Source organism: Panthera pardus, unplaced genomic scaffold (assembly GCF_024362965.1).
Source record: "Panthera pardus isolate Hobbes unplaced genomic scaffold, ASM2436296v1 HiC_scaffold_12, whole genome shotgun sequence".
In the NCBI taxonomy this organism is placed as follows: domain Eukaryota; kingdom Metazoa; phylum Chordata; class Mammalia; order Carnivora; family Felidae; genus Panthera; species Panthera pardus.
The window spans coordinates 86,634,492-86,661,204 of NW_026526677.1; the positions used below are offsets into that span (position 1 = coordinate 86,634,492).

The 26,713-nt window shown below is 42.4% G+C and overlaps 1 protein-coding gene across 6 annotated transcripts in view; it reads right to left on the reverse strand.

The window, feature by feature from the left end:
- The window catches only part of NTM (neurotrimin), a 939,421-nt gene that overhangs the window by 385,164 nt on the left and 527,544 nt on the right, over positions 1–26,713 (reverse strand). For 3 of the 6 annotated variants that reach the window (XM_019421437.2, XM_053900251.1, XM_019421438.2), the window contains one exon: positions 13,955–14,039. In XM_019421437.2, the coding sequence (XP_019276982.1) occupies positions 13,955–14,039 (85 nt within the window). Of the gene's footprint in view, positions 1–13,954; positions 15,040–26,713 lie in introns of those variants that run through there. The other 3 variants (XM_019421440.2, XM_019421439.2, XM_019421441.2) reach the window with 2 other exon arrangements.

The window sequence follows — 26,713 nt, forward strand, 5'->3', positions numbered from 1 at the left end:
AGCAATTTGTCATCTAAGAAGTATTTTCACTAATTACGGTATGTCTCCAGTCGTATCCATTATAGACATGTGCTAATTTACTTCAAGGTAAAACTTTTCTTTGTCACTGGTTTTCACATATTCTGTAAAGCAGACATTTTACTTGCTTCAGAGATGTAAAGAGTCAAGCAAATGAAAATCAAACATTTGAGGCTTCAGTTTGAAAAGGCCATGGTTCCCACTTTCAGCCACATGTAAAAATCACCAAAAAGCTTGCCAAGAAATTTTAATAAGTGCTTAAGTTTGGACTTTTTTAAGAACTCTGTATATTTCTATGCAACTGATACCAGAAAATAGGAATTATAATAGTTTTGTGGAATTATATCTTGTAATGCTAGGTACTATAACAAATGAACTCAAAAATCCCAGAAGCCTATCACAATGGAAGTGTAATTTTCCTTCATGTGATAATCTAACAAATGAGGTTCTGGGTCAGCTGGTGGGGTGGGTGTGGAAGCCCTGCTCTGTGGAGACATTCAATGACTTGGCTGATAATGGAGCATCTGCCCAATAGGACATGGGTTTCCAAGGTAATTTTGGACATCAACATCCAGATGGCGTAAAGAGAAACAGCATGAAGTATTTCATATGGGAGATTTTTATGGGCCAATCCGCACATAACTTTGCTCACATTCCTCTGGGTAGAACTCAGTCACGTGGCCACACCTGAATTCAAAAGAGCCTGAGAAATGAGAGTCAAGTTTTGTGTCCAGGGAAGAAGATAAACAACCTATATATTTTTGAACAGCTAACAATCTCTTCCTCAAATGTAAAGAACTGAACAGAGCAGTAGGGTCAGGCCCTGCCTTCTCATTTCAGACGCAGGGAAACTGGGAAACAGGGAAACACTAATTTTCTTAGCAGCATCCCATGGTGAGTTGTGACAGAGCTAGGCCTGAGACTCGGGTCACTCCAGCCCACAACCACTATTCACCTTCCAAAAACAATGACCTTTGCTGAAATTCTTCAAAATCAGCCCACCACAGAGGTGCAGGACTTGCAGGAACATCGGCCTCCACCGGGGCACCTGGGGTCACTCGATTCAAAGGAATACTATTTGCCCACAGCAGATGCATTTCATGCTCTGTCCTTCCCCCTCCATATGAAGCTAACACTTACTGAGTGCCAGGCACTGTTCTTAAATACTCCCTATTTCCCTCCTGGTTCACTTCTATTATCAAACAACCACAAAACTGATGCCCAGTGAGGTTAATCAATGTGCCAAAGGTCACACAACAGGGAGGTAGCAAAGCCAAGATTTGAACCCAGGGAGGTGCCTGGCTCCAGACCCTCTACTCAATCATCATGCTTGGTAGCCTTAAGGTAGAATTCCCTTAATAAATAGTTTTAAAAGAAACATAGGGGACATAATATACATGGAATAATATGTTAGAAGTGAGGCACATAGCCTGATTTCTAAGTGCTATTTCCTCCCCCCTCCCCCGCCCACCACAGTGATCAGACTCGAACCAGAAACTAGTCCTTATTTTCAAGTGTTTATTAGATTTTCTATAAAACCTCCTGTGAAAGTGGAAATTTAAAGGTCCTTTAGCCTCTGTCCATGTAGATTTTATGAAGTGTGTCACAATACCCTGACACACTTCCCCATCAACTTCCCATCCCACTCAATGCCCTGGAAGACAAAACCAAGGCTAGATCACACGCACTCCTTTTGAGCTCTGTTTAGGAACACCCAAACTTCTGCCAATTCAGATATATACGTAAGTCCCCTCTTTCTGATAAAAGATAAATAATTTTCAATGTTAGCAGCTTACTATTATTCCTAATAAAGTTTTCATTCACTCCACAACTATTTCTTAATATATGCCATGTTCCAGACCATAATTTAGCCACTATAAATGAGAGCAATAAAGTCAGTCGCCTTAGGGGCCCTAGTTTTAGTGGAAGAGGCCATAAATAAATAATAGATGAATAAATAACAGAATTTTCTGAGTGTTAAGGGTGATAAAGAAAATTAAACCTAGATAGGGAAACACAGGAGAGTGGGGGCTGGAGTATGGTTATCTCAAACAGCAAGGTCTGGAAAGTCTTCTTTGAGGATGGGGTATTTGAGCAGACACACGAATGTCATGAATATCCTGCCATACAACATTGTGGTGGGTCCTGGCAGAAGAAAGAGCATTTCCACAGGCAAGAATGGACCTGGTGGGTCCAAGGAACAATGGAGAAGTTCAGTGAACTGCATCCTTGTGAGTGGAGCAGAGGTGATAGAGGGAAATTCTGAGGGGTAGGCAGGCAACAGGCAATAAAGAGTTGTTGTTTCTTTTTTAAGTTTATTTATTTACTTTTGAGAGACACAGAGCATGCAAGAAGGGGGAGTGGCACAGAGAGGGGAGACAGAGAATCCCAAGCAGTTTCTGCATTGCCAGTGCAGAGGCCAACGTGGAGCTCACACTCACAGACAGTGAGATCATGACCCAAGGTGAAATCAAGAGTCTGACACTTAACCAAGTAAGCTACCTAGGCACTGGCAATAAAACATTTTTTTATACCATTGAAGTGTTTGTATTTCAACCTAAATATTACTGGAAGTCACCACGGGGTTTTGAACAGAGAGTGGTATGATTTGAACAATGTTCTTAAACTTGAGCCATGAGGTGGAGAATGGTCTCTGGTAGAGCAGAAGCGGTGCAGGAAGACCAGATGAGATGCTACTGGAATAATCCAGGTGAGAGTTGGTGGTGATTTTGACTAAAAAGATAGTGTTAGAGATGGTTAAAGTGGTCTGATTCAAGATATATCTTAAAAGTAAAGACAAATAGGATGTATTGATAGATTAGATGAAGCATAAGAGAGAAAGAAAAAAAATACATATTTATTGGGTCTTGGGCCTGAGTGGTTGAATGAATGGTGGCTTTCATTCCTAAAATCAGGGCTTGGGGCAGACAGGGATGGAAGATCAAGTTGGTGGCTGGTGGTGGGTTAAATGCATCTGGCATCAAGAGCTCTGGCTGGAGGCATTGAGTTTGAAATATCTGAGCCATAAAAGTGGACCTGTGGATTAACACTAGGATATATGATCTGGAACTCCAGCAGGAGAGACTGACTGGTCAGGGAAGAGCAGAAGGCTGCAGCAAGAATGGCTGTGGGTAATGCAACCTCACAGCCCACATGCTGACATGATTAGGGATTCTGAGAAAGCCAGAAAAAGAATGCACAGAAGTCACAATGAGTAGCAAGGAGGATATCTATCCAACTTTTAGGGCTCATGGTAAGCAGTACATAGGAAAAAAAAAAAACAGTCTCTTTTGACATGACTCTAGGAATGGAAACAACTCAGGAAAAAGAGAAAATTCAGGGAAAAGACTGGAAACATAGGGATTTTGCTGGTGATGGATTATGAAGCTGTAAGACAGTAAATAGGAAGGTTTGGAGGATTAGAGGGAAGTCTGCAGTTGGTTCAGATCATTGGAAGTACAAGACCATATGGTAATAAGAAAAATCTAGACGATGATACATGACCTAGGTGGAGGAGTGGGCTTTGACTTCTGAGGTGACTGAGATAACTGAGGAGTGGGAACTACAGATCTTGTCCTGATGGTCTCTTAGGAAAAAAGAGGGTAATGAGCTCTGAGTATAGTTATACTCCAGATCAGCTTCCTAGATATTTGTAATGGAGAGCTTGGGGGGTCATGACTAGGATAGGAACTGCCATGCCAAGAACATTCAGGGCTCTGACTGCTCCTCTATGGACTGCAGTGGCTTGTGTTACAGTGGGTGATGGCGTGGTCTAACCTAGCTTTTCAGTGGTCCTTTATATGGTGGTGATTATTTAAGAGAACTCTTCCTTTGTAATTTCTTTCTCCTAGTGTATTCATTTCCTGGGGCTGCTATAACAAAGCATTACAAACTGGATGTCTTAAAACAAAAGAAATTTATTGTCTCACAGTTCAAGGGACCTGAAGTATGAAATTAAGGTGATGACAGGGACATGCTCCCTATGAAACCTGTAGGATAGAATCCTTCCTTGCCTTTTCCTTCTGGTGGTTCTTTGGCGATCTCTGGCATTTCTTGACTTGCAGCTGTATGATTCCAACCTTTGCCTTCATCATCACATGGCATTCTCCCAGTGTGTCCTCTGTGTTTCCCTATGTTCATCTTCTTATGAAGACACCAGCTGTCTTAGATTAGGGGCTCACCTATTCCAGCATGATCCCATCTTAAGTTCATCGATTACATCTACAATGGCCTTATTTCCAGGTAAGGTCACTTTATGAGGTACTGGATGTCAGGACTTCAACATATCTTTTGTTTTCTTTTTTTTTTCTTTATTCTTTTGGTAGGGAGCACAATTCAACCCACACCACAGTATTACCCTTTCCAGTTTTTATGTATAATAACTGTACCAAATTAAAGAGAATTTGCATGTATTCTCTATCTTATTTTCTTCCTCATTGCTTCTGATTGTTTATAATTATTATGGATTGAGCTTTCCTGACAAGTAAATTTGTCCAAAGATGCTTATTCTGAGTGTGAGTGCACTTTTCCACTCATCCTCTCCATTAGAGCCTGTTTGAAAGCCAGAGAAGACCAAGAAATTATTTTTACACAAACATATCTTCCTTTGCCAACATGTGGCCAACAAAGCTTTATCTGCCTGTTGATTTCAGTTTTGTCACTTTCCATCAGTCTAATGGTTGATGCTTTTTTCATTAAAAATTCTATTATTTAAAAAAAATCCATCAGCAAGATTGTAAGATTAATTCATATGTTCATTTTATAAGACAAATCTAAATCTCAAAAGCTTTCTGAGCCAAAGCATCTCACACTGAGAAGAGGGCAAGTTGGCCAAATACACCCAAATAAGCCCAAAAAACCAAGCCACGTGATCAATGAGATTTGAGAAAGCCAGATGCAGAAAGGGTGAGACTTCTATCTATAACTTCAATTAATTTTAGCTCAATGGCATACGTTTGAAGTGAAAAGGACTGTTTTTGTGGTTCCATTGGTGATTTCTGCAGTCAATTTCTAATGCCAGGTGCAAGGGTCTTGCCCCAGACTTGGACAGAAGAAAAATTACCAAATGCAGAAAGACTTCCTTCTCAATTTTCCCTATTACTGTGCAAGTCCTGAGCTGGCCTCTGACTGCACAGGAGATGCGAATGAATGGAAAAATTACAATCAGAGAACATTAAAGCTAGAAGGGCTTAACCCCCTCCCCACCCTGGCCCAAGCTAGGGCATCCCTACCTCTATTTGTCTGTTGACTCCAGTGGAATTATCACAGAAAAATCAGTCTCCCAAGGAAAAAAGTCTACCAATCCTAAATCTGCACATGAACTCCTGACCCCACTATTTGTTTCAGAGAACCTGCCTCTACAGAGCTTTCTGTATGGCTTTTTCTGGTAGGAAATTCATCTTCAGAGCCATGAACTGTCACAACTTGCTATGCAACAATCTTGTTATGAAAAATAAAGAAATACCTTTCTTCTCACTCCCTGTCAGAAATAAAACAGTGCAAGAAATTATTTGAACTGAAGAAGAGTCCTAGGATCTAAACAAATGTGTAGAGAAAACACCAAAGTATAATTACGGGTGGGTAGAGAGGCATTCCTATCATTCTAGAAATTCCAGAAGCATTACATGGTGTATCAATCAAAGGGTAGCTATGGGTGTTTAAACTGCCATAGTTTATAATGAAAATTGCCAAATGTGTCAATATTTTATATATATATATATATATATATATATATATATATATATATACATATATATATATATATGTGTGTGTGTGTGTGTGTGTGTGTGTGTGTGAATATGTATATACATATGGAGAGAAAGAGAGTAATAATTATACACTAAACTTTGTGTGTATTTCCTTTTTAACCAAAAATAACCCTTTGAGGTAGGCAATAACTGTCCTTTTTATACTGACAGATTAAAAGCTTTTGCCTGACAGCTCACAGACACAGTGCTTGAGTCAGGGTGAGCAGAATCCTATCTCCTAATCTGTTTTCTTTCTAGCATACCACTTCCACTAGAATATGAGTTAGTATGGTCTTGTTTGTTGGAGACCTTTGCCACTATCAATTGTGCTCCCATAAAACATTCTTATTTTCTCCTCCTCATCATTGCTCACATGCAATTTGGAAATTGTGTCCTAAACCCAAGTAATTCTTAAGTTCCTAAATGTAGTACTAATTGACCATCTATATGAAGTTAATTGTATTGTTTATTTATTATCAGTAATCTATTACACATAGTGGGAACCCATCAACCTTATCCCAAGGAAGAAAAGTAACGTCAAATAATACAAGGATAATGTTGTTTTTACCTGTCAGTGGAAACTCTGAACCTAAGAGAATAAATACACTATTAACATTAATTATAATTGTTTTCAAGATTCTCCCATGTTGAGAGATGCCAATGGTCCTACTTCTAGAAAAACTAAGAAGAAAGTGTGTAGGTCAAGGTTTCACCCACTCTGCTTCCCACTGCCAGAACAGCCAGATACACTGGCTTGTGGGATCCTCATAGAATTTTGTTTCTACCTTGATTTGTTCAATATCCCATGCCAGAGTAATACATGGCAATGTCTGATGATTTGCTAACTCTCTGTGAGAGTCCGAGACTGCTGATCTGAAGCAAAACGTTGGTGGAAGAACCTGGAATAGACTTACTCTGAAAAAACTATGGAGATTCTAGGGTTGTCTAATGAGAAGGGACTTGTAGAGGCCAGCTGGGCATTCCCTGTGTCTCCACACCATCAAAGCTTAAACATTCCCATACTCCATTCCTAAAATACTTCAAGAAAGGAGATTCTTACACTTCAGGACAAGGAGGAAAAGCCAAATTCACCTGGTTTCTAGAAGGAGTACACCATGGCAATGAAGCAAAGAAGGGATAGATTGAGAAGAGCCCTGTGGTACAAAAAAAGAACCAGCTTAGAGTCAGATAAAACTTGTTCTAAGCCCCAGGCTCAGCCACCATCTGACTGTGTGATCTTGGAAAATGTCTCACTTTTCTCTCTGTGCTTTGGTTTCTTGATCTGTAAAATCAGAATAATAATCGCATCCATCTCCTAGAGCAGCTATGAGGATTAAATAAGGCTATGAGGACTAAATTAGTAGAGTGCTTAGCATGGAGCCTGATACAGTAAACAGTTGTCCTATATGAAATCAGAGGTGGAGAAGGCTAAGAATACAAACTTCAGTGCCAGACACAACCAGCAGTGAGAACCAAGCATGGTGACAAATGCTTGCTGACTGTCATGATGCTGTCAGTGTGACACTTTTGCACTTAGTAGGAAACGGCGGCCTTATTTCAGGCACAGGTAGCCCTATACTAGGGCTCACAGCTAAGTGAGGAATCATGGGCTGATGTCACCTCCACCTCACCCTTCCGGAAGGCATCTTTGTGCAAGACTTATGATCACTATCTCATTATCTGTAAAACCAGGTGGTTGAAACAGATCTCTGCAATCCTTTCAAACTCAAAAGACAAAAGCAACATTTCTGCAAAGCACCTATGATTGTAGGTGAGGAATGTTGGAGAACCAGGCTGTCCCTTGGTGCCCCTTGCCAGGCTCCCATGACAACTGGCATAAACCTTTCTCCTTCTGCCCCATGCTCTGTTGGGTTTTTCGTTTTCCCATTTTAGTCTTTGGCTCCTCAAAAGGCTGAGTATGCTTCCAGGAGCCTCCCTCCACAGCTCCATCTGTCCATGCTCTTCTGAGCCACAGTCCACCGGCTGGATCCCTGGCAAGCCCCAGAGGTGAGCACACAGTGGTTGATCTTGGGAGGAGGCAACACAATCAGAACAGCACATGGTTCCTGAGTGGCACTGTTATTCTGAACCAGTTAACTCATTAAGAATGGATCAACAGTTACACCACGAGACAACCATTGCTAGCAAACTCCAAATAGAGAGAAAGAAGGATGGGCAGAAAGGTACATTTTGGTGCCCCTCCTCATCTTGAAAATGCTAATCTCCTTGAGGTCTACCTGGGCTTAAACACCTCATCAGAGAGGAGCTCCTCTTCAAAGGCTAAAGGACTGGATAGGGAAGTGACCTGGCAGAAAGAAGACAAGTGTCATGGGTGCAGCTATGAAATAACCAACAGATGATGTGGCCCATCTGTGTCCCTGACAGAAAGACACCAGCCCAATTACTTATCTGTAATTGTAACTTCCTCAAGGGCAACCTCACACATCTGTGCAGACTAGTCAGAAATGACAGTGAGCCAGTAACATGTCGAGGGCAAGAACAACACAAGACAACTAAGGGAAAAGGACAGAGAAGGGCAAGGAGAAGAAGGCAATGATCTCAGATTTCCTTCATTTGTTCACGCAACAACTATTTACTGAGAGCCTTCTATTTGCCTGACCTTGGGTACACAGTGCTGAATAAGAGAAGGTACCTATTCTCTAGTTAAAGTCCATTTGGGGATGACAAATCATAAACACATAACCAAATATATGAATAAGAAAACTTCAGATATGGATGACTTATCTGAAGAAAAAAAATCCAAGATGAAATGCCAGTGTAAGACTGGTGTAGGTGGTAGGGATTATTTTGACCTTGGGTGTCAGGAAAGGTTTTAGTGAGGGGTTTCCATCTGAGCTGAGACCAAAATGATAAATAGCTGTCCATGGAAAGATCTAGAGTAAGGTATCCCCAACAGTTATGAGCACAAATAGAAGGCCTCTGTGGCAAGAATTTGTTTTCTACCTTTATGAGGTGGAGAAAAGGCCAGGATGTCTACAGCAGAAAGATAAGCAGAACAGACATTCAGACTTTATTACCAAAAATGATAGGCTAAGTCATGTGCTGGATGCTGGGATATAAACATGAGAAAGTCATCATTTTGCCCTCAAGAGACAATAGAGTAGCTGAAGGGATAAAGATAATCCATCTGCTATCAAGTGAAATGCTAAATTTTTCACATGATATGAATAAAGGGCTACAGCTTCCTATGTTTAGAAGGGGACTCTATGGGTTTCCTCAAGTATCAAAAACACATTCTTCTGTGCTATTCCATGGAGTTGCTATGGCAAAATCCAACTTCAATCTCATACATTTCTCAGATCTTTTCTTCTTAACTCATCTAAACAAACAAACAAACAAACAAACAAGCAAAAAACAAAACCTCAACGTTGTGCAGTGGCAAAGCCTACACTCTAGACATGTAACAACAGGTACAAGTTAGCTTTTGATACTCACTTTGCAGATGATCCCAGTGAAATAATTCACTATACTACTTGTCACCTTATTGGGGGAATCTATGACAACACAAGACACATTCATCAGAACTTCCAAACGATAGGTGGATACTTAGTGAAAGGTCTCCAATTAATTTTTTTAATGTTTATTCATTTTTGAGAGACAGAGTGTGAGCAGGGGAGGGGCAGAGAGAGGGAGACACAGAATCCAGAATCTGAAGCAGGGTCTAGGCTCTGAGCTGTTAGCACAGAGCCCAATGCAGAGCTCAAACTCACAAGTTGTGAGATCATGACCTGAGCCAAAGTCAGACGCCCAACCAACTGAGCCACCCAGGTGCCCCAAAAGGTCTCCAATTAATGACATCCACATAGTTGAGAACCTCAGCTCTCTCCTGCTCCTCATTTTTTCCTCAGCATTTCCACAGAGAATCCCACCCCACATGGAAACAGGATGCTCTTTTCTGACCACATGCACACACATCACCCACTTCCTGATGGACACACTCTGCCTCACCTGTAAGTTACCTCTTTGTCTACAGCCCAGCCTTTTGAGTTGGACTTAAGTCCCTGGAGTACGACATCCAAGCCTCATGCTTTTTTATACCCCAAAACCCAGTTCAGAACCCTTCATGTAAGAACGACTTAATAAACCTTTGTTGGTTGAGCACAGCTGTATTTTAAAGTAAAGTGATGGAAAAATGCAGTAAAGAAATAAGTTGAATATAGGCTGAAGGATGTTTTTGTTTAGTTTCTATTCATTTTATCTGTTCCATAAACATTTGGGAGTACACAGTGCTCATGATATTACAAGGTACGATCTCTGCTTTCCAACAGCTAGCTGTTCCCCATTGCATGAGGAGAAAGAACACAGAAGGTTCAACATCATTGCAGGAAAGGGTCTAAGCCAAAATGACTAGAGGAGACACTGAGTACTAGCAAGGAATTAGAACACAGAATGCAGCGGGGAAAGTGTGGTGTCCAAAATGAGGGAGTAGAGTCCTGAGTCAGCTTCCAGCTCTGCCACTTAACTACTTGTGTGATATTACCTAAATTTCCCTCTGTGGGCCTTAGCTTCCACAGCAATGAAGTTGGGATAATTAAGTCTATTTCAGGGAGTTGTTCAAACATTAAATGTTACTATGTATACAAACTATTTAACACATACAGTAACTGACCAATCATTGACACTACTATTCATCTTAATAACATTATTATTACTACTGCCTCATAACCTGGCTTCAACACTTCCTACCTGTACAACTTAATCAAACAATGTAAACTCTCCATGCCTCAATTTCCTCATCTGCAAAATGGGAATAATAATAGCACCTACATCACAGGGTCTCTATTAGGGTTAAATGTTAATGTTATGAAGCTGGATGACAGAGAAGATGCTATGAAAAACAGACTCCTCCCTGACACATAGCAAATGCTCCCTAAACCTTTGTTAATGCTATTATTATGGTATATCCTGTTCTGCATAACCTCACCTTTAAAAAAAATATATGCATACAGATTATCAGCAGGAGGGCAGAAAGGGTGGGTGATAGCAAATTGTTTGCGATTTTTTTCAGGCTGTCAATGGCAGGCTCGGGTGAAAGGTTTCCCAATACCTCCACAAGGACCGTTAACACTAATTGGATGAAATAAAACATTTTTAAAAGTTTCCTCACATTAGAATCTGCTGCTGAAGCATTCATTCTTTGGGGACTGGAAGACATCTTCAAAAAATAAAACTGGCGAGAACAAAGAATAAAATGAAATCAGAGCAAAAAGTCCTCTGCTGGTTGAGAAGTAAACTACAAGCATCACCCACAGCAATGTGGACAGGGTTGCTCTCCAGGGCAGAGCAGAGGTGCTCCAGGCCTCCCTAGTTGTATTCTGTGTAGCTTAGTTGCATGCTGAAAAAGAAAAGAAGAAAGAAAGAGAGAGAGAGAGAGAGAGAGAGAGAGAGAGAAGGAGAGAGAAAGAGATTGAGGGGAAGGAAGGAAGGAAGGAAGGAAGGAAGGAAGGAAGGAAGGAAGGAAGTAAAGAGGGAAATAAAATGAAAAGATCCACATAAATACACAAAAAAGAAAGAAAAACTCCAAAAAATAAAAATAAAAAAAAAATAAAATTCCAGAGCCCTGAGACACTGCACTACAACAATCTAGAATCAGGTTTGCAAATTTAGCAAATTTTATGCAAACAAAATACATTCTGAAATTCCTATTTGCTTGTTTGCACACCAAATTACAAAGACTGTGTTTGAGGGTTCAAAGGCTCCAACTCCACAAAAGAACACCTCAGCATGGCGGACCTTGCTTGTTCTAGTGCATAAGAGCCTGGGAAGAATGAAGGTTATCCTGCAGAACGTGAGCATCCTTTGTGCAGGTCATCTGATACACCTGCAGCCCGATTCACATCCTAAATCAGGCCCTAGCCAGTGGGTCAGTGTCAGTCACATCCTAGCTCCTCTAATCCCTGCCCTATAAGGCTCCATCCACTGGAAGTGTCTTCCTCCTTATGTCACTTAGACATTTCGTCCCAGGGGCTGGCACAGAATGGCAGGGGATGTTCTAAGAGAGTCTTTTTATGTCACAGCAGTGTTGGGTCTAGAGAAGAAGCCCCATCATATTCCACTTCCTCCTTCTACACCCAAATAAGACCAGAGCAGATATGAAAATGCAAAGAAACATTAGCACTTGAAAGAGACAGGGACAGGGAAGCCCAGAGTGAGCAAGAAAGGCATGGAGGGAAAGATAAAGAAAGGGAAGTCCATGATAATGCAATTTTAAGTAGAAGCTGTTCCTAACTAAAGCCCATGCCCTGGCTCAGCATCTGCCAAATTCAGCCACTCTCTAGAGAGTCTTAATTCTCATGAGACTAGGAAGATGCCTTCTGAAGACCAGATCCTGGCTCATCCAACCCCCCTTCAAATGATCCCCATTACAATATGGGACAATTGTCTATAAGGCCCCTTTGCTATTTCTTTATCTCCAAATCTCCACAGAGCTGACTACCTTCCACCTTCTCCTTGAAAATACCATCCCATCTGTTTCTAAAATGTTCTCCATGTGAGACTGTCTCTATTTCATCTCTTTGAGACCACTCCTTGCAGCTAAGAGTTAGGGACAAAGGGAACATCCAGAGAACACTAAATTCATCATCGTATTGTGTTAAGGCTTCATTTTTGCACTTCTCTTTTAGGCAGCCTGAAATCACAACATTTTTAGAGCTCCATGACATCCCTTGACAAAGCAGATACAGTAATTCTGGGGTGGGAGGCAGTTAGATATTTAACCTTTGTCCAAAGTAGTCACTGAAGGGCTTAGTGGAAGAGGTGGGTTTTCTGAGCCAATGGGTAACTAGGAGTTCACTGGGGCTTTGGGGGTTAGCTCTTCAAAGACAATGGAGCACGGGATGTTTGTAGGCCTTACATATGTCCTTAAATCACACACTTCATTTGGCAATGTCCTGACAAGTCAGCTCTGTATTGCCAGAGCCCCCTTCTTGATATTTTCTATCCTGTGGATATTTCCTTAAGCGTACCATCCACAAACAATGCAATTTTAAAAGAACAGTCACCAGGGGTAAAACAATGGACACCAGCACCACGATTATCTTTCTAAGAATCTTTGAATGCAAAGCATGGGAATATTGCCATGTTGCCTTAGAGTCAGCTCAGTAGCCCAGTTTGGAAAACTTTAAGTAAGAGAGAATATTAAATCAAAGAGAGGCAGAGAAATGATTCTTCATATGAACCTTCTTAACTTCTGCCTCATGCTGACTCTCTCTAAAGAGTAAGATTTCCCATTATCATCACTAATTCTCTGTTACCCTCTCATGAGTGATACATTTCTTAGACACTGGAAATTGAGTTAACAAGTCAGTAGGCAGGGACATCAGGGACATAGACTCATCCCATCTTACACAAAACATAGCCAAGATTCTTCTCCTCCTCAGTTTCTGTAAGCCTTAACCCCAGAAACCCATCAGGACCCAACTCAACATTGAAATATCCTATCTTTTCAGTAGATGAGTTTTGCACACACCATTTTAGTGGGGAAAAAAAAAAAAAAAAAAAAAAAAAACAAGAGGGAACAGCTAACCAGAGTAAATGATGTTTTCCATGGACAAATCAGACTCATCTCCAGGACTTCAATCTCAGAAAGCCATATTTCGACAGGAAAAAGCATGTCCTTCTGCCCACCAGCTCATGGCATGAAGGCATTCCAGGAAAGCCCAGACACAGTCAAGCCCAGGACAAAACATCAGGTCTGCCAGAATACAGGAGCCCACTGGCAACACCCCATGGCACAGGCAGAGTGAAGGCATTCAAACGGAGCCAGACTCGTCCTTTGGGACTCATTAACTTCAGAGATGACTGTTCATGCTGAGCCCCAGCCAGGTCCCCAGTCACCATGGCCACCAGGTTCGGGCACACACAGCGTCCATGCCACTGTCCTCAATCTCAGTGACTCCCTGTCTTAGCCGCCCCTCACGCTTACCAAGTCCTGAGCCAAGGAGGCCAATTTTGGAGAAACAGCTCATCTCCCCAACCTCTGAGCGTTTCCCTAACACCACCACGTTCCCGGGGCAGAGCACTCAGTTTCCCATCCATGAATCGTGCAGCCCAAGGAACCAGCGACCTCCGTGCCAGCTGCGCCAGCGCTCACACCTGCACCCCTGCCCCTCTCCCCCCACAACCCATACAAATCATTGTTAATTCATAGAAGAAAGACAGCTCCCTACCTGAGGGTGGCGCTCTCCCCCTGCCGGACCGTCACGTTGTCCATAGCTTTGGGGAAGGTGGCATCTCCGCTGCGCACGGGCACTCCTGTGGGTACAAGGAACAGCAGCCTGAGAGACACGACCACGAGGCACTTCCAGGGCAGGAACAGGTACCCACAGACCCCCATCCTCGACAGCCACAACTTCCCAGAACTCCGGCAGCTGCAAGGCACACACCCCCCGGGCGAGCACAGGAAGTGGGTGGAGTGAGGGAGCGAGCTCAGGGACCGAGCAGTGAACTAGCAGCGACCGAGAGGCGCGAGAGGAGAAAAGCACGCAGACTCCTCCAAGTCTAATATTCCTCCCCTGAATCCGGCCTCGGATAACCAATTTCCACGGAGGACATCCACGGGGTGTTTCCTCGGTGCTGCTTCGGCCGGGGAAGACGGCCAAGAAAGGGGAAGCGCAAGGCAGGTGCAAAGGTGTGGGCACGTCTCAAGAGCCCCTTCTTCCCGGTAGCAGTTCTGACATGGCACTTTGGAGTGGAGTAAGCACTTTGGTACCAGAAGGGGACAGGGGGTGGGTCAGATCCGGCTCCCCAGAGGTGGTCTGCAATTCCTCAGTTCGAACAAGGGGAAATCCAACACTTTCTTTGTAAGTTTCAAAGGAAGGATCGCCAGGAGAAAAACAATCCGTAACAATAGCCAAGATGGAAAGTGGGGCACGCTGGAGGCGGCTCCGCCGGGCTTCGTGCGATCCGGACCCGGTGATCCTGCGGCAGCCGCCTCGGTCAACTTCCTCCGAGCCGAAATGCGCTCTGCAGCCGCTGCGATTCGGCCAGTCTTGGGGGAGGCAGTCGCCGCGGCGGCGGCCGAGGCAGGAGCGGCCCGGCGGAGCGCACCGCGGCGGCCCCTAGCTCGCTGGCTGTCTGGCTAGGGAAGACGAGGCGCAGCCGGCACCGGAGCCGCGCGGACGCCACGCTCAGCGGCCGCCCCCGGCCTCCGCGCCGCCTTCCTCCCGGGAGCAGCCCCGACGCGCGCGGGCCCCGACCGCCGGGGTTGTCATGGCAGCAGCTCCATCACTGACCGCTACTTTCTCCGGGGCCGGCGCCGAGCGAGCGGGCGGACTGCGCGCTCATCCTGGCGGGCGAGCGCGGGGCTCGGGGCGCGGGCGCCCACCTTAACCCCTGCCGCGCCGCGCCGCGCCGCTGCAATGCACCAGCCGAGGCGAGGAGTTTAACCATTTACCCCCTTGAGGAGATGTCACTTCCAAATTAAGAAGAAAGGCAAAGTTACCTCACAATCTTAATAAACCCAAGACATCTTAAAAAGGGTCACAAACTAATTAACTAGGAAAGGAAAACCCTGCAGCATGCATGCATGCACCTTTAAAATTATCAGATTAATTCCATTAGCATTTAGAGTAAATTTAGAGTGTTGGAGGATGCTTTAGAATAATCTCATTTTTATTCAATAGTCAATGCCCACACCACCAGCACCCCACCCCCCCCCCCCCAGAAGCTACTTTCCAACACCGGAGACTCAACACCACCTTTCTAAACAGATGTCCCATATATAAAATAAATACAAAATCACAGACGTCTCTTAGTGTGTAAAAGTGGCAAAATCGCATCAAAATTTTGGTCAAGTTCTGACACTAACTTACATTCTTTATTCTTGTTTTGTCGACATTAAAAGATGCTAGTCCTGCAAAAGTGCTCATTCAGATGAATGAGTGTGAGCCACTTGCTTTATTTATACTGCGGACTCCCAAGTTTCCTGGGTTTCACAAGCTTGCAGAGCTGATTTCAAATCATCTTAAGAGGTGTGTTTTTCGAATTTTTGAAACCCAGGGAAAAACTGGTTTTGCTTCAGTTCTTGTCACTTCTCTCTAGCTGCTGTGGGTCCCTGTATACCTACATTTAAATTTCTCCCTTAAGTCCAGCTATGAAAGAATGCAGTGCATTCCCCTTCCTGGGCCTGTCCCCTGAGCTAGGGAGAAGCCCAGAGCAGCCCAACCCACACAGCTGTGCTAAGTAATGCTAACATGCTTTCTCCTCAGGGACTTCCAGATCTAAGCCCTCTACACTGACCCAGATTTTCCTGGGCATAGACAAGAGGCAACCAACAGTGACTTTGTTTCTTCTCCCTCAACTTTCTATCAGATACAACCAGGAATCTGTTTTTTGTTTGTTTGTTTGTTTGTTTGTTTGTTTTGTTTTTTGGGTTTTTTTTTTGTTTGTTTTCCAATAGCTGTTAAATAACAGAAAAAGATGTTCTTTCCCAAATCCATCTAGCCAACACCAAAATGATTGATACGTTATAACTATAAGTGTCCCAGTGCCAGAAAAGTCCTTACACCTTGCAGGTTGTAACCACTACTTGCATGTAGGTAACATATGTGTCAGAGAAAAAACAAGCATTTCACCCACCATACTGCCTCACCCTACTTTAGACTGGTAGGGATGGAGATAGGGTTTGCAGATGTAGGACCCATACTCCAGGGTAACAAAGACAGACTGAGCAAATGTGTTTTTTTTTTTTTTTTCTTTTAATAGTTAACCAGAAAGTGGTCAACCATTAAAAGTTGAGCAACTTTACACTGAAGATCTCAATTAATCCATCATTAGGGCCATTTTTTTCTTCATCTCCTCTGGTGACTTTTCCTGAGATTAAATTCTCAGGGAAACCCACCTGCTACTTTTGGCCAGTAGGGACCATTTGATATATAGCATCAAAAAAAATCAATTGTCAACTTATGCCTGCAACAAATTACTTTACTATCGGGGGGGAGGGGGGAGCAAAAGCAAAAAAAATGGCATCTATGCATCTATGGAGAGCGGGAGAGTTTTGCTTATATTTTTGAAAGAATAAAAAAGAGAAAATCTTTCTCTGCACCAGTCCATTCTTGCAAGACCCTATAAGAAGTAAAGTGTGAGATTGTATTTGCTGACTTACAGTCTGCTGAATTTGGAGTTGTTCTTCCCCTAAAGCCAACGAGTTACCTCTAATAATATCCATCTTTCAATTTTACCCACCCCTCATGCTCCCCGACCAACCCTTCTGTGTACACACATCTTCACTACCTCAGCTGGAAATAATTACAGTGTGGGGAAGGGAGAGGGATTCATTCTAGGCTATGGTGTCATTTCCTTGCAGGCTTGGGAATGGCAGGGATGATTCCTTTCGTAATAAATTCTAGTCCTGGCTCTTGCATCTAATTCCCAGGTAGGTACAAATGAGCATTAGTTTTTGCATCTGGGAATGTGGATAATGACAACAACCAGCCTTCCCTAGGGACCTACATACATGATTAACTCTACAGGAAAATACTTAGAAATCCATTTAAGGTGGAAGATGCTTTATTAATACATTTTGTCTGCTACCACTTCATTATTATGACTGGGCAGGAAAATAATTCTTCATATGGGCTCTTTAAGATGTTCATTTTATACCAGTCTGCATGTCATTGATCTAAGACAGTCAAACCATCTTTGTCTCTGACCATGAAGGGAGGGTGCTGAGCTACAGCATCTGGCAGGAAACCCAGCAGAGCTCAGGTAATACTCAGGTTGGAGATACAAAAGCCACTTGCAACCTCATACCTTCTCTGTAAGTCAAGGGGCCCAAACTTTATTCAAAAATGGAAGTTTAGAAAGTGGTGAAAGACCAGAGAGGCCCGCACAATTAACAAGCCAGAATCCATTTCATCCGAACTCCTTATTGAAGTTGTTTGAGTAGATGAAGATCAAAATCATATGTCAACTCCCTGCCTATCCTCTAATCCCTAAATATAACCAACACTTAGTGGCTTATCCTATATCCTGTCTCTTGCTTCATAAAAACTGCTAGATTTATTTTATTTTTCCCAGCATATCCAAGTTAATGAAAAAGGGATGACAGTCAGAGCAATTTCATTATTTGTGTTCTTTATAAAAACAACTTCCTTTCTGCCTCCTGGAAAGCAGCATCCTAACAAGCGCCCACCTCCACCTTCTTCCCCCCATCTCCCTCTCCTTCCTCCCTTCCCTCTTGGATACACATATACTGTACACATAAATCAACTTGTCACAGCTTGTCTCTGTGCTGACAGCTGTAATTGCTTCAGGTTATAAAAATATCCATAGGACAATGCTTTTCAAGCTCACAGACACACACACACCTACACACACACTGCCAGAGCAAACGAAAATGCTCATACTCCCTTTAATGATCCCATGACTGCAAAACAGAGGGAGTGCAGGAGCTCTGCAGTGCAGACCCCAAAGAGCTGGCAGGCAGGTGAGGAGACAGGGGTAGAGGGAGGCTTCTGGCATCAGCAGCATCTACCCACTAAAAGCAAGGTTGGAATAGGAAATTCCCAGTGAAAGGGAAATCAGCTGTTGTTTTTGTTTCACTCTATGTTACCTGCAGAAAGCTGGGGCTAGCTAAAGAGCTATGAATATTCCACACACACGGAAGACCAAAAGAAGAGCACTAGCTTAAGAAATGCCAGTTCTGCTTCTCCTTCTCTAAAAAGGCTAAAGGCCCCCCTCTCCTGGTAGAGATTCCAAACAGGAGCTCAGGCAGGAAGATAAGATGCAAGGCAGTTACAGTGGCGTGGCACCGAGTAGATATTGAAAAGTTTAATCAGAAAAGGTGGTGTGGATCTGAATAAAGAGATGTCTCTAGGGGAACAGGGATGGGCAGAACTCTGGAAAATACAGGCTATTCTTTTCCTCCTATATGAATATAAGATCAAAATAAAATCGTTGTTCATCTGGGCTAGAGTCCAGCATGTTAGGATTTCAACAGAAAGAGCAAAAGAGCAACTTGAAGGAGGGGAAGAAGCCTCTAAGGAGAAAAAAGGGGTCACGAATAGAGAGGATAGAAAAGGAGAACAGGAAGAAGTGGCAAAGGTTAGGCTATCTATGGACTTTGAAAGCTATACAACTTTCTAAGAGGTGCATAAAGGGGAAAGATGGTCAGAAGAATAATCGGTAGGTAGACGGAAAAGTAAGGAGGAGCACAATGAATGATTAAATTCAAAGCACCAATAAAGCAAAAGCCAGATGCCTAAATGGGAGCATCTCACAAGCCAGGGGTCTTTGGGGCAGAATCTTTCCTAACCTAGGTTTTGGGTCAAAATAAGACCCTGGAGTCACAGAATCACAGAATGATATGGTCAGAGGGGACCTTGGAAGATATTTCGTACAACCCACTCATTCCATAAGGGTGGAGGGTTGAACCCAGGAAGGAGTTATTACTGTAGGGACATAAGGGTAATAACTGGTAAATCAGAACTGGAACTCAGGACTCACGGCTCCTGTTCCAATATAGCTTTCTGCTACACCTGTCAGGTAAGGACACTGCTTAAGACCTAACTAATAAAATATCTCCTTTGGCTGCTTCATCTATGGGCAAGAGAGAGAACTACAAAAGAAGTGATACTATTACTGCCAAGAATACCTCTGTGTATCCAATTATTCAGTTGAATTCAGTGCATTCAGTAAGTATGGACAGGTAGACTTTGAGCTCCTCCTATGTACCTGAAATCACTTTGGAGTTAGTGATACAGAAATGAAAGACATAGCCCCAGCCTTTGATTTGCTTGTAGTTTTGTGTTAATTAGGTTTGGCAGTGGTTTTATGTGTATTTACACTCATGAATTTTGAAGTTATCATGAACTCATCCCCACGCTCCCTATGAGCCCTTGAGAATGTTCTCAGTGCTAAGAAAAACAAACTGGGGGGGGGACGCCTGGGGGGGCTCAATCAGTTAAGCATCTGACTCTGGATTTCAGTGCTGGCAGTGCAGAACCTGCTTGGGATTCTCTCTGTCCCTCTATCTCTATGCCCCACCACTCCTCTGTCTCACTCTTTTTCTCTCTCAAAATAAATAATCATTGAAAAAAGAAAAAAGCTGGAATATACTTCCCTCTTAGAATCAGTTTGTCCCATTAGCTTGTCCAGATTTCCAGGCACTGACCATGGTTTCCCGAACTTAATTTAAAATGACATTAGGAGGGGAGAGGTGATCTCAAGGATTTATAAACATAAGTGAGAAATTCAGCTATACAACAAACAGGCATTTAGTGTTACACTAGCTATGGGATAGGCAGGGCATTGAAACTGTGATGAGAGAGAGAGACAAAAACAAAATCAACATAAGACTTACCTTCATAAATCACACTGTCCAGCAGGGAAGACAGATAGTAAATAAATAATTTTACAAACCAGTGGATACAGTTGTGATAAGCACTTTGAGGGGGAAATAGAGAATGCATATGACAGAAGGGTCTTGTGGAATCTGGAAGATCAGGAAACATTTCCCCAAAAATGACTTTAAACTGGGACTTAATAGTGAGGAGATGAAGAGGCAGGTGGTGTGGGCGGGAACCTTGTTGTAGGCAGACAGGACAGAAGCCACACAGCCCAAGACCAGAAAGAGCATGAGGAGAAGCTGCCTTTTATATTCTCAGATTGCCCTCATGTAAACTAGGGATAGATATGTGTAAAGTGCTGTGATTGAACATCTCTAACTCTTCCAGCATTCTGTGTTCATTCACTTATGAATTTATTCAGTACAAATGCATCAGTGAAGAATGACCATGGGCTTTGGAATTGGACAGACCAGAGGTCAAACACTCATCATCTCCATTATTAGCTGTGTGACCTTGACTTGAGGAAATAATCTCATTTGTAAAAATAATGGTAAGAATGGTGCCTACCACAGAGTGTTGGTGTGATGAAGAAATAAGACAGTAGATGTAGAGAGTTCAGCAAAGGCCTATTACACACACTGCAGGGGTTAAAACGTGGGAGCCACCATGCTTCTACATCAAGACTGGCAGGGACAGAGGAGTGCCAGACCTGATATTCATTCAGAGAACCCAGGGGCAGTCTGCTGAGTGTAGGCCTGTGAGCACCGTGAGCATACAGATGCTGAGAGGTTTCATCACAGAGACTGAGCAGACACTTCATGCTGAGATGTGGTCATAAAAGGAAGTAGCTTAGCCTTCAAACCAGGGCAAGAAGAAGATGACCCTCCAGCTCCCACCGTAGTGTCTCAAACTCAATGCTCCACAAAAGCACACAGGATATAGGCCTATGGGAAATGGCCTGTGTTTGGGAAAGAGAAGAGGGCTTTCTCTTCCTGGGAATTTTTGTTTAAGTTTATTTATTTTGAGAGACAGAGAGAGTGTGAGCAGGGGAGGAGCAAAGAAAGACAGAAAGAGAGAGAGAGGGAGGGAGAATCCCAAGCAGTCTCCAAGCTGTTAGTGTAGTACCCGAGGCGGACTTCAAACACATGAACCCTGAGATCATGACCTGAGCCAAGATCAAGAGTCAGCTGCTTAATTGAGCCACCCAGGCGCCCCAGCCTGGGAACTTTTATCTGTCTTGCTTCCACATATAACTGAAAGGTAGTGAAAGAACCTGAAGACAAGACAAGATCCCTCCATCTCATCTTTAAAGGAGCAGTCCCCACTCCTTCCACTCCTTCCATGAACCTTTACACCCTTCTTTGTTCCTGTGTGCCTGATGACTGAAATCAAAGCCTTCTCAGGTCTAGATCTTAGACTCGTCATTTGATAATAATATCCTGTGCCTGCCTTACCTTTCCTAATTTCTATCATTTAACATCCCAGAACAGTGCTTCAGGACCAGCTTCATTCCCTCTGTAGAAGGGAGGGAGGGTTCCATGCAGACATCCATCTAGTGCATAGACAGACCCAAGACAGCAGTTCTAATGTTTACAAGAGACAGCCCTGCCAGAGTTGGGTTGGGGTTTCTCATAGAGAAAGAAACCTCTCACCAGCCCCGAACTTGGAAGTTAACATCCCAGATCAAAGGAATTTGGCTTGTTTCTACCCTTGAATTTTTTCTCCCCAGAGGATTTCCTTTTACTCATTTATCTCATTAACCTTTTCTCTGCACTTTCTTTACTGGTTTGACTCCATATTCCCCAACCAAGATCAGTAACAGAAGAGACAAAAATTTGCTCAAAACATATAGATTCATTGTACTTTTCACTGGAGGTGACATTTTATAAATATGGTTTTGTAAACCAAAGGACCTGTGTTCTAGTTTCAACTCAGGCCTTCATTAGATCACCTTAGATAAGTCACTTCACTTGCTTTTAAAAAAAAATTTAGTTTCTTTTTCCAAATTTTTACTTGTCAGAAGAACAAAAATCTTTATGATATATGGGCCTTTCTGAAAATCTAATGTCTCCTAATGCATCTAAATGGGCTAGGGCACTTTTGAAAGTTAAAAGTACTCCAGAGCAAGAGGGCAGCTCCGGGTAGGGCTAGGGGTCCAGGGTATTGCATCAAGCATGCCATCTGCTGGGTGCATGAGGGTGCTCCGTTCACTTCCGCTTTTCTTCTATTCCAAGAGTTTGGATTAGGTGACTTCCAAGGGCCCTTCCAACTCTCGTAGCCTATAGTTTGAGTGCTTCTCGACACTCTCCTCAAAAGCACTTTATCCTTCATACCCACTTATCAATCCCTCCTATAGAGAAATAGCCCTCCTACTCATGTCCTTCTACTTTCTCCAGAACCAAGGTATGCACTTCACAGTACAGAACACGATTCAACAAAGTAATAAATGAGCTGCCCTGCATCTAAGGCAAGCTGATGGCAGAGCCAAGATGATTAAAATTCTTCCGATAAAGGGTTTCTTTAAGGAAAAGAAAATCCCACAATGCAACCAGCAATGTTAATCTTCAATAAATACGCTGTTAATATTTAACTGGCATTTATTTAAACTTACAGTAACTGTCCTATTAAATCTAAATTAATTGCCCATTTGGGAATCTTCCCCTAAAGCCTAGCTGGGACATGGCTGTCTAGATCATAGTCTATGCTAGGCATCCAGCCATAAAAGAGAATATTTAAGCCATCCTTTTCAGACTAGACTATTAGAATATCATGGTTGGAAGAGTCTTAGAGGTCAGCTTGAATAGTAAGTTTTATATCCTGTGTCTTTTGACTTTTTGGGGTCCTGTTTTTCCCCATCTATACAGTAAAGCTTATTGTATGTTTCCTTTCTCTCTCTTTGTCTCCTCTTTATTTTTAATTTCTCTCTCTTTCTCTCTCTCTCTTTCCACTCTGTTAGTAATTTTTTTTTCTTGGACTTCATGTTTGAGTTTCATTCGGCTGTGTTTTTGTCTCAATCTCTCCTGAGTTTCTTAGGACTCATTTAGTATACTTAGCAAATTCTATATACACTCATATATATGTATATGTACACATACACATACATGTAAGTTATACATATATTATTCTAAGTGTCATAAAGACCACTTTATACTAACAGTTGTACATAAAAGAATAAGAGCTGTGAAGGAATCCCTGAATCACACTGCTTTAGAAGGGGCAGCAGGAGTGTAATTGGGTAGAAGTGATCTTTGCTATTCCTGGGATCAATCAATATTTTTTATTATAAAAGTGGTCCTGGCTAAACTTCTGGGATGCTATTTTGCCTTGATTATAACACATTTACAACATTTCTACATCAAACACACACATGAACACACTCACTCTCTCACTCACTGGTTTCATCAAGTCTGTTTACTAGTGAAACATGGGGATTAAAAATAAACATGCAATCAGATGGGTGAGTGTTCAAGCTGAGTTAACTTTCCTCAAGAAGTGGGAAATGATTGGGATAAAAATAATTGATACTATGATTTCTATTTTTTTTATTTTTTTAACGTTTATTTATTTTTTGAGACAGAGAGAGACAGAGCATGAACGGGGGAGGGTCAGAGAGAGGGAGACACAGAATCCGAAACAGGCTCCAGGCTCTGAGCTGTCAGCACAGAGCCCGACGCGGGGCTTGAACTCACGGACCGCGAGATCATGACCTGAGCCGAAGTCGGGTGCCCAACCGACTGAGCCACCCAGGCGCCCCTAGAATTTCTATTTTTTAAATATAACAAGGGTTTCATTTTATTTTTTTAAAGCTTATTTATTTACTTTGAGAGAGAGATAAAGTGAGAGGGAGAGAGAGAGAGAGAGAGAGAGAGAGAGAGAGAGAGAGAGAATCCCAAGCAGGGTCCACACTGCCAGCATGGAGCCAGATGAAGGGCCCGAACTCACAAGCCAGGAGATATGACCTGAGCTGAAATCAGATGCTTAATCAACTGAGCCACCCAGGTGCCCCTGACTCTAAAATGTCTAAAGGTGTAGGACCCTAAGTTCAATTTGTAAATTGTTCGTTGTTTGCCTTGCCAGGCCTGGAGACTGGGTGGTGGTGGAGAGAGGGATAGAGCCAGAGATGGACATGAGCACGGGAATATGGGGGCATGGATAAGGAAAAGGTGGGCAGATTGGAAGGCATCCCCCATATTTTTAAGAAGACTAAACACATTCTGAACTACTTGCTTGAGGAAGGCCTGCATTGGCACTGCCTACAAAAGTTATGGTTCTTTGTGTGTCTAACTAAATACACAAACCATCCCGCTTCCTTTTTCCTCCTTTACATCAATCAGTGTCAAGTGAGACTAAAGACACTACCCCATCCTCCATCCATGTACTATCTTCAGTTAAAAAAAAAAATCTCCACATTCAAAGTGTCTTTATGTTTTATTTTACCCAGTCTTAGAAATTCAAGAAAGAGTTGAACACACTTCTGTAGGCTTCTGCACCGTCCTGACTTTTACTTTATCTGCACATCTATATGCATTATCATTAGGAGTTTGGGGACGTTCTCGGTGAAGGAATGAAGGCTGCAGTTAGAACCTCTCATTCCTCCTGAGAGTCGATGTGGGCTTTCCCTCCTGGGAGGAAATGCTTCCCCTACACCTTTTGTACGCTTTCTTCATCTAGTTAACCCAAAAGCTCCACATGGTGCTATAGGTAGTGAAAGTCAGAGAAATTTGTGAATGGCTTGGAGGAGTGGACTTAATTTGTGCCCAGGTAGCTTTGAACCTGGCGAGAACAGAACGGGCAAATGTTTTGAGTGTGCGTGTGAATAAGGAATAACATGTGAAAATAATTTACCTAGGTTTTCACAACAGTTTTTTGACAAGATGTCAAGATCAAAGACACCTTCAAAAACAAAATGGGTAATGAGCTATCTTCTAAAGCTATCTTCTTTTTCAAAGATGGAGAATTAGCTTAACACTAAGGCACAAATCAAGGATAGACTGACATGTTTCTATATGGGGAGGTATTAATTCTAGATTCTCTAAAGGATCGTGGCTGGGACCAGCCAAATGTAATATTTTTATCAATGATCTGTCAAAGGGAATTCATAGAGAGCTCTACCAAGTTTGCAGAAGTCATGAAGTTCCCTTAAGCAATTAAATCTGCAGTTGACATGATGAGCTTCAAACCATCCACAAAGTTCTGAGAGTGTGTAGAGAAGTGGGCAAATACAATACAACATGGTTTAGGGAAAAACATCTAAAGTGTGCTTCTAAGATGCTGGACTATGGGCAGTGGAATAAGGAACAGTGATCAGGAGTGAGCTGAACATGGATGTCTGGGTTAATGGCTTTGGCTTGAAGGCCGAGCTCTTCAAATGGCTACTTTCACCTTGGATAATTTTCTTACCTCCCAAAGCCTCAATTTTCCCCTCTGTTAAATAAGAATATCACCGACCTCATATATTTGCTGTGAGGATTAAATAAGATAGTATTTGTAAATTACCCAGTTAAAAACCTGTCATGAAGGAGCCAAAAATGGTGGCTAGTGATTATTTTCTCACGACACAGGAAAAACATGTTGGAAATAGCTATGGCCAGCGGTTCCCGAGCTACGATCCTTACAACACATTTTGGAATATAATACTGTGGATTACTGTCTGCAGATATCAGGATATTTTGCCAAAAGAGAGAGAGAGAGAGAGAGAGAGAGAAATGTTGAGCCACACATTTTATGAAACATATTGGGAAAAATAGGAACAAAGAAAGAGATGTTACCTTTACTCAAAATCACTGTGCACGATTTCTTCAAATATTACTTATACCTATTATTGTGGCTTACAAATAACAAAGGAACCTCATGCACCCAGTATCTGAAGCCAGAAATCAGGAGTCACCTTCAATCTCTTCTCCTTCTTCACAGCCAACTCTCACATAATTCAATCACTCTTTCTCGTGGCTTCTTCATCAAAATATCTTTAATATCTGGCCAGCTTTCTCAACCTCAGCTGCCCAGCCCTGGCCTATGGCATCATAAACTCTTTATTTTCTTCTCTGCATTTGTGAGATTCTCTCTCACATGGATTTTTTTTCAGTTCTATTTCAAGCTAAAGATCTGATATAAAGTTTTCCTGAAAACCTGACCATATCACACTGCCAATTCAATCTTTAGTGGCTTCATGCAGCAATTTGAATGAAGCCCCCAATCTGTTATGTGGTTTCTGAGAACCTCATGACAGTGGCTTCTGTTTTCACTGTTTTCTCCTGTCACTTCTTCCCTTATAGAGAGCCACACCAGTCTTTATTTTATTTATTATTTTTTAATCCCTCATAGGCTCCTGTTTCTCAACTCAGGACTTTTGCACATGCTGGATTCCTGCCTAGCATACTGCCACTACATTTATCTAAGTTCTATTCATCTTTGTAAACTCTAACTTCCTCCTAAAGACCTTCCTTTAACTGTTCCATTCGATTAGGGCAAATGCTCATTGTACAAGTAATACTTGTAATCATTTAAATTGTGTCTTTCCCTCTCTTATACTCCTGAAGCCTAACACAGTACTTAGCGCATAATAGGATTCTAATAAATATTTGTTGAATTTAAGTGACCAGTGCATCTGGGGAAAATTCAAAAAGTAAAAGATTTTCT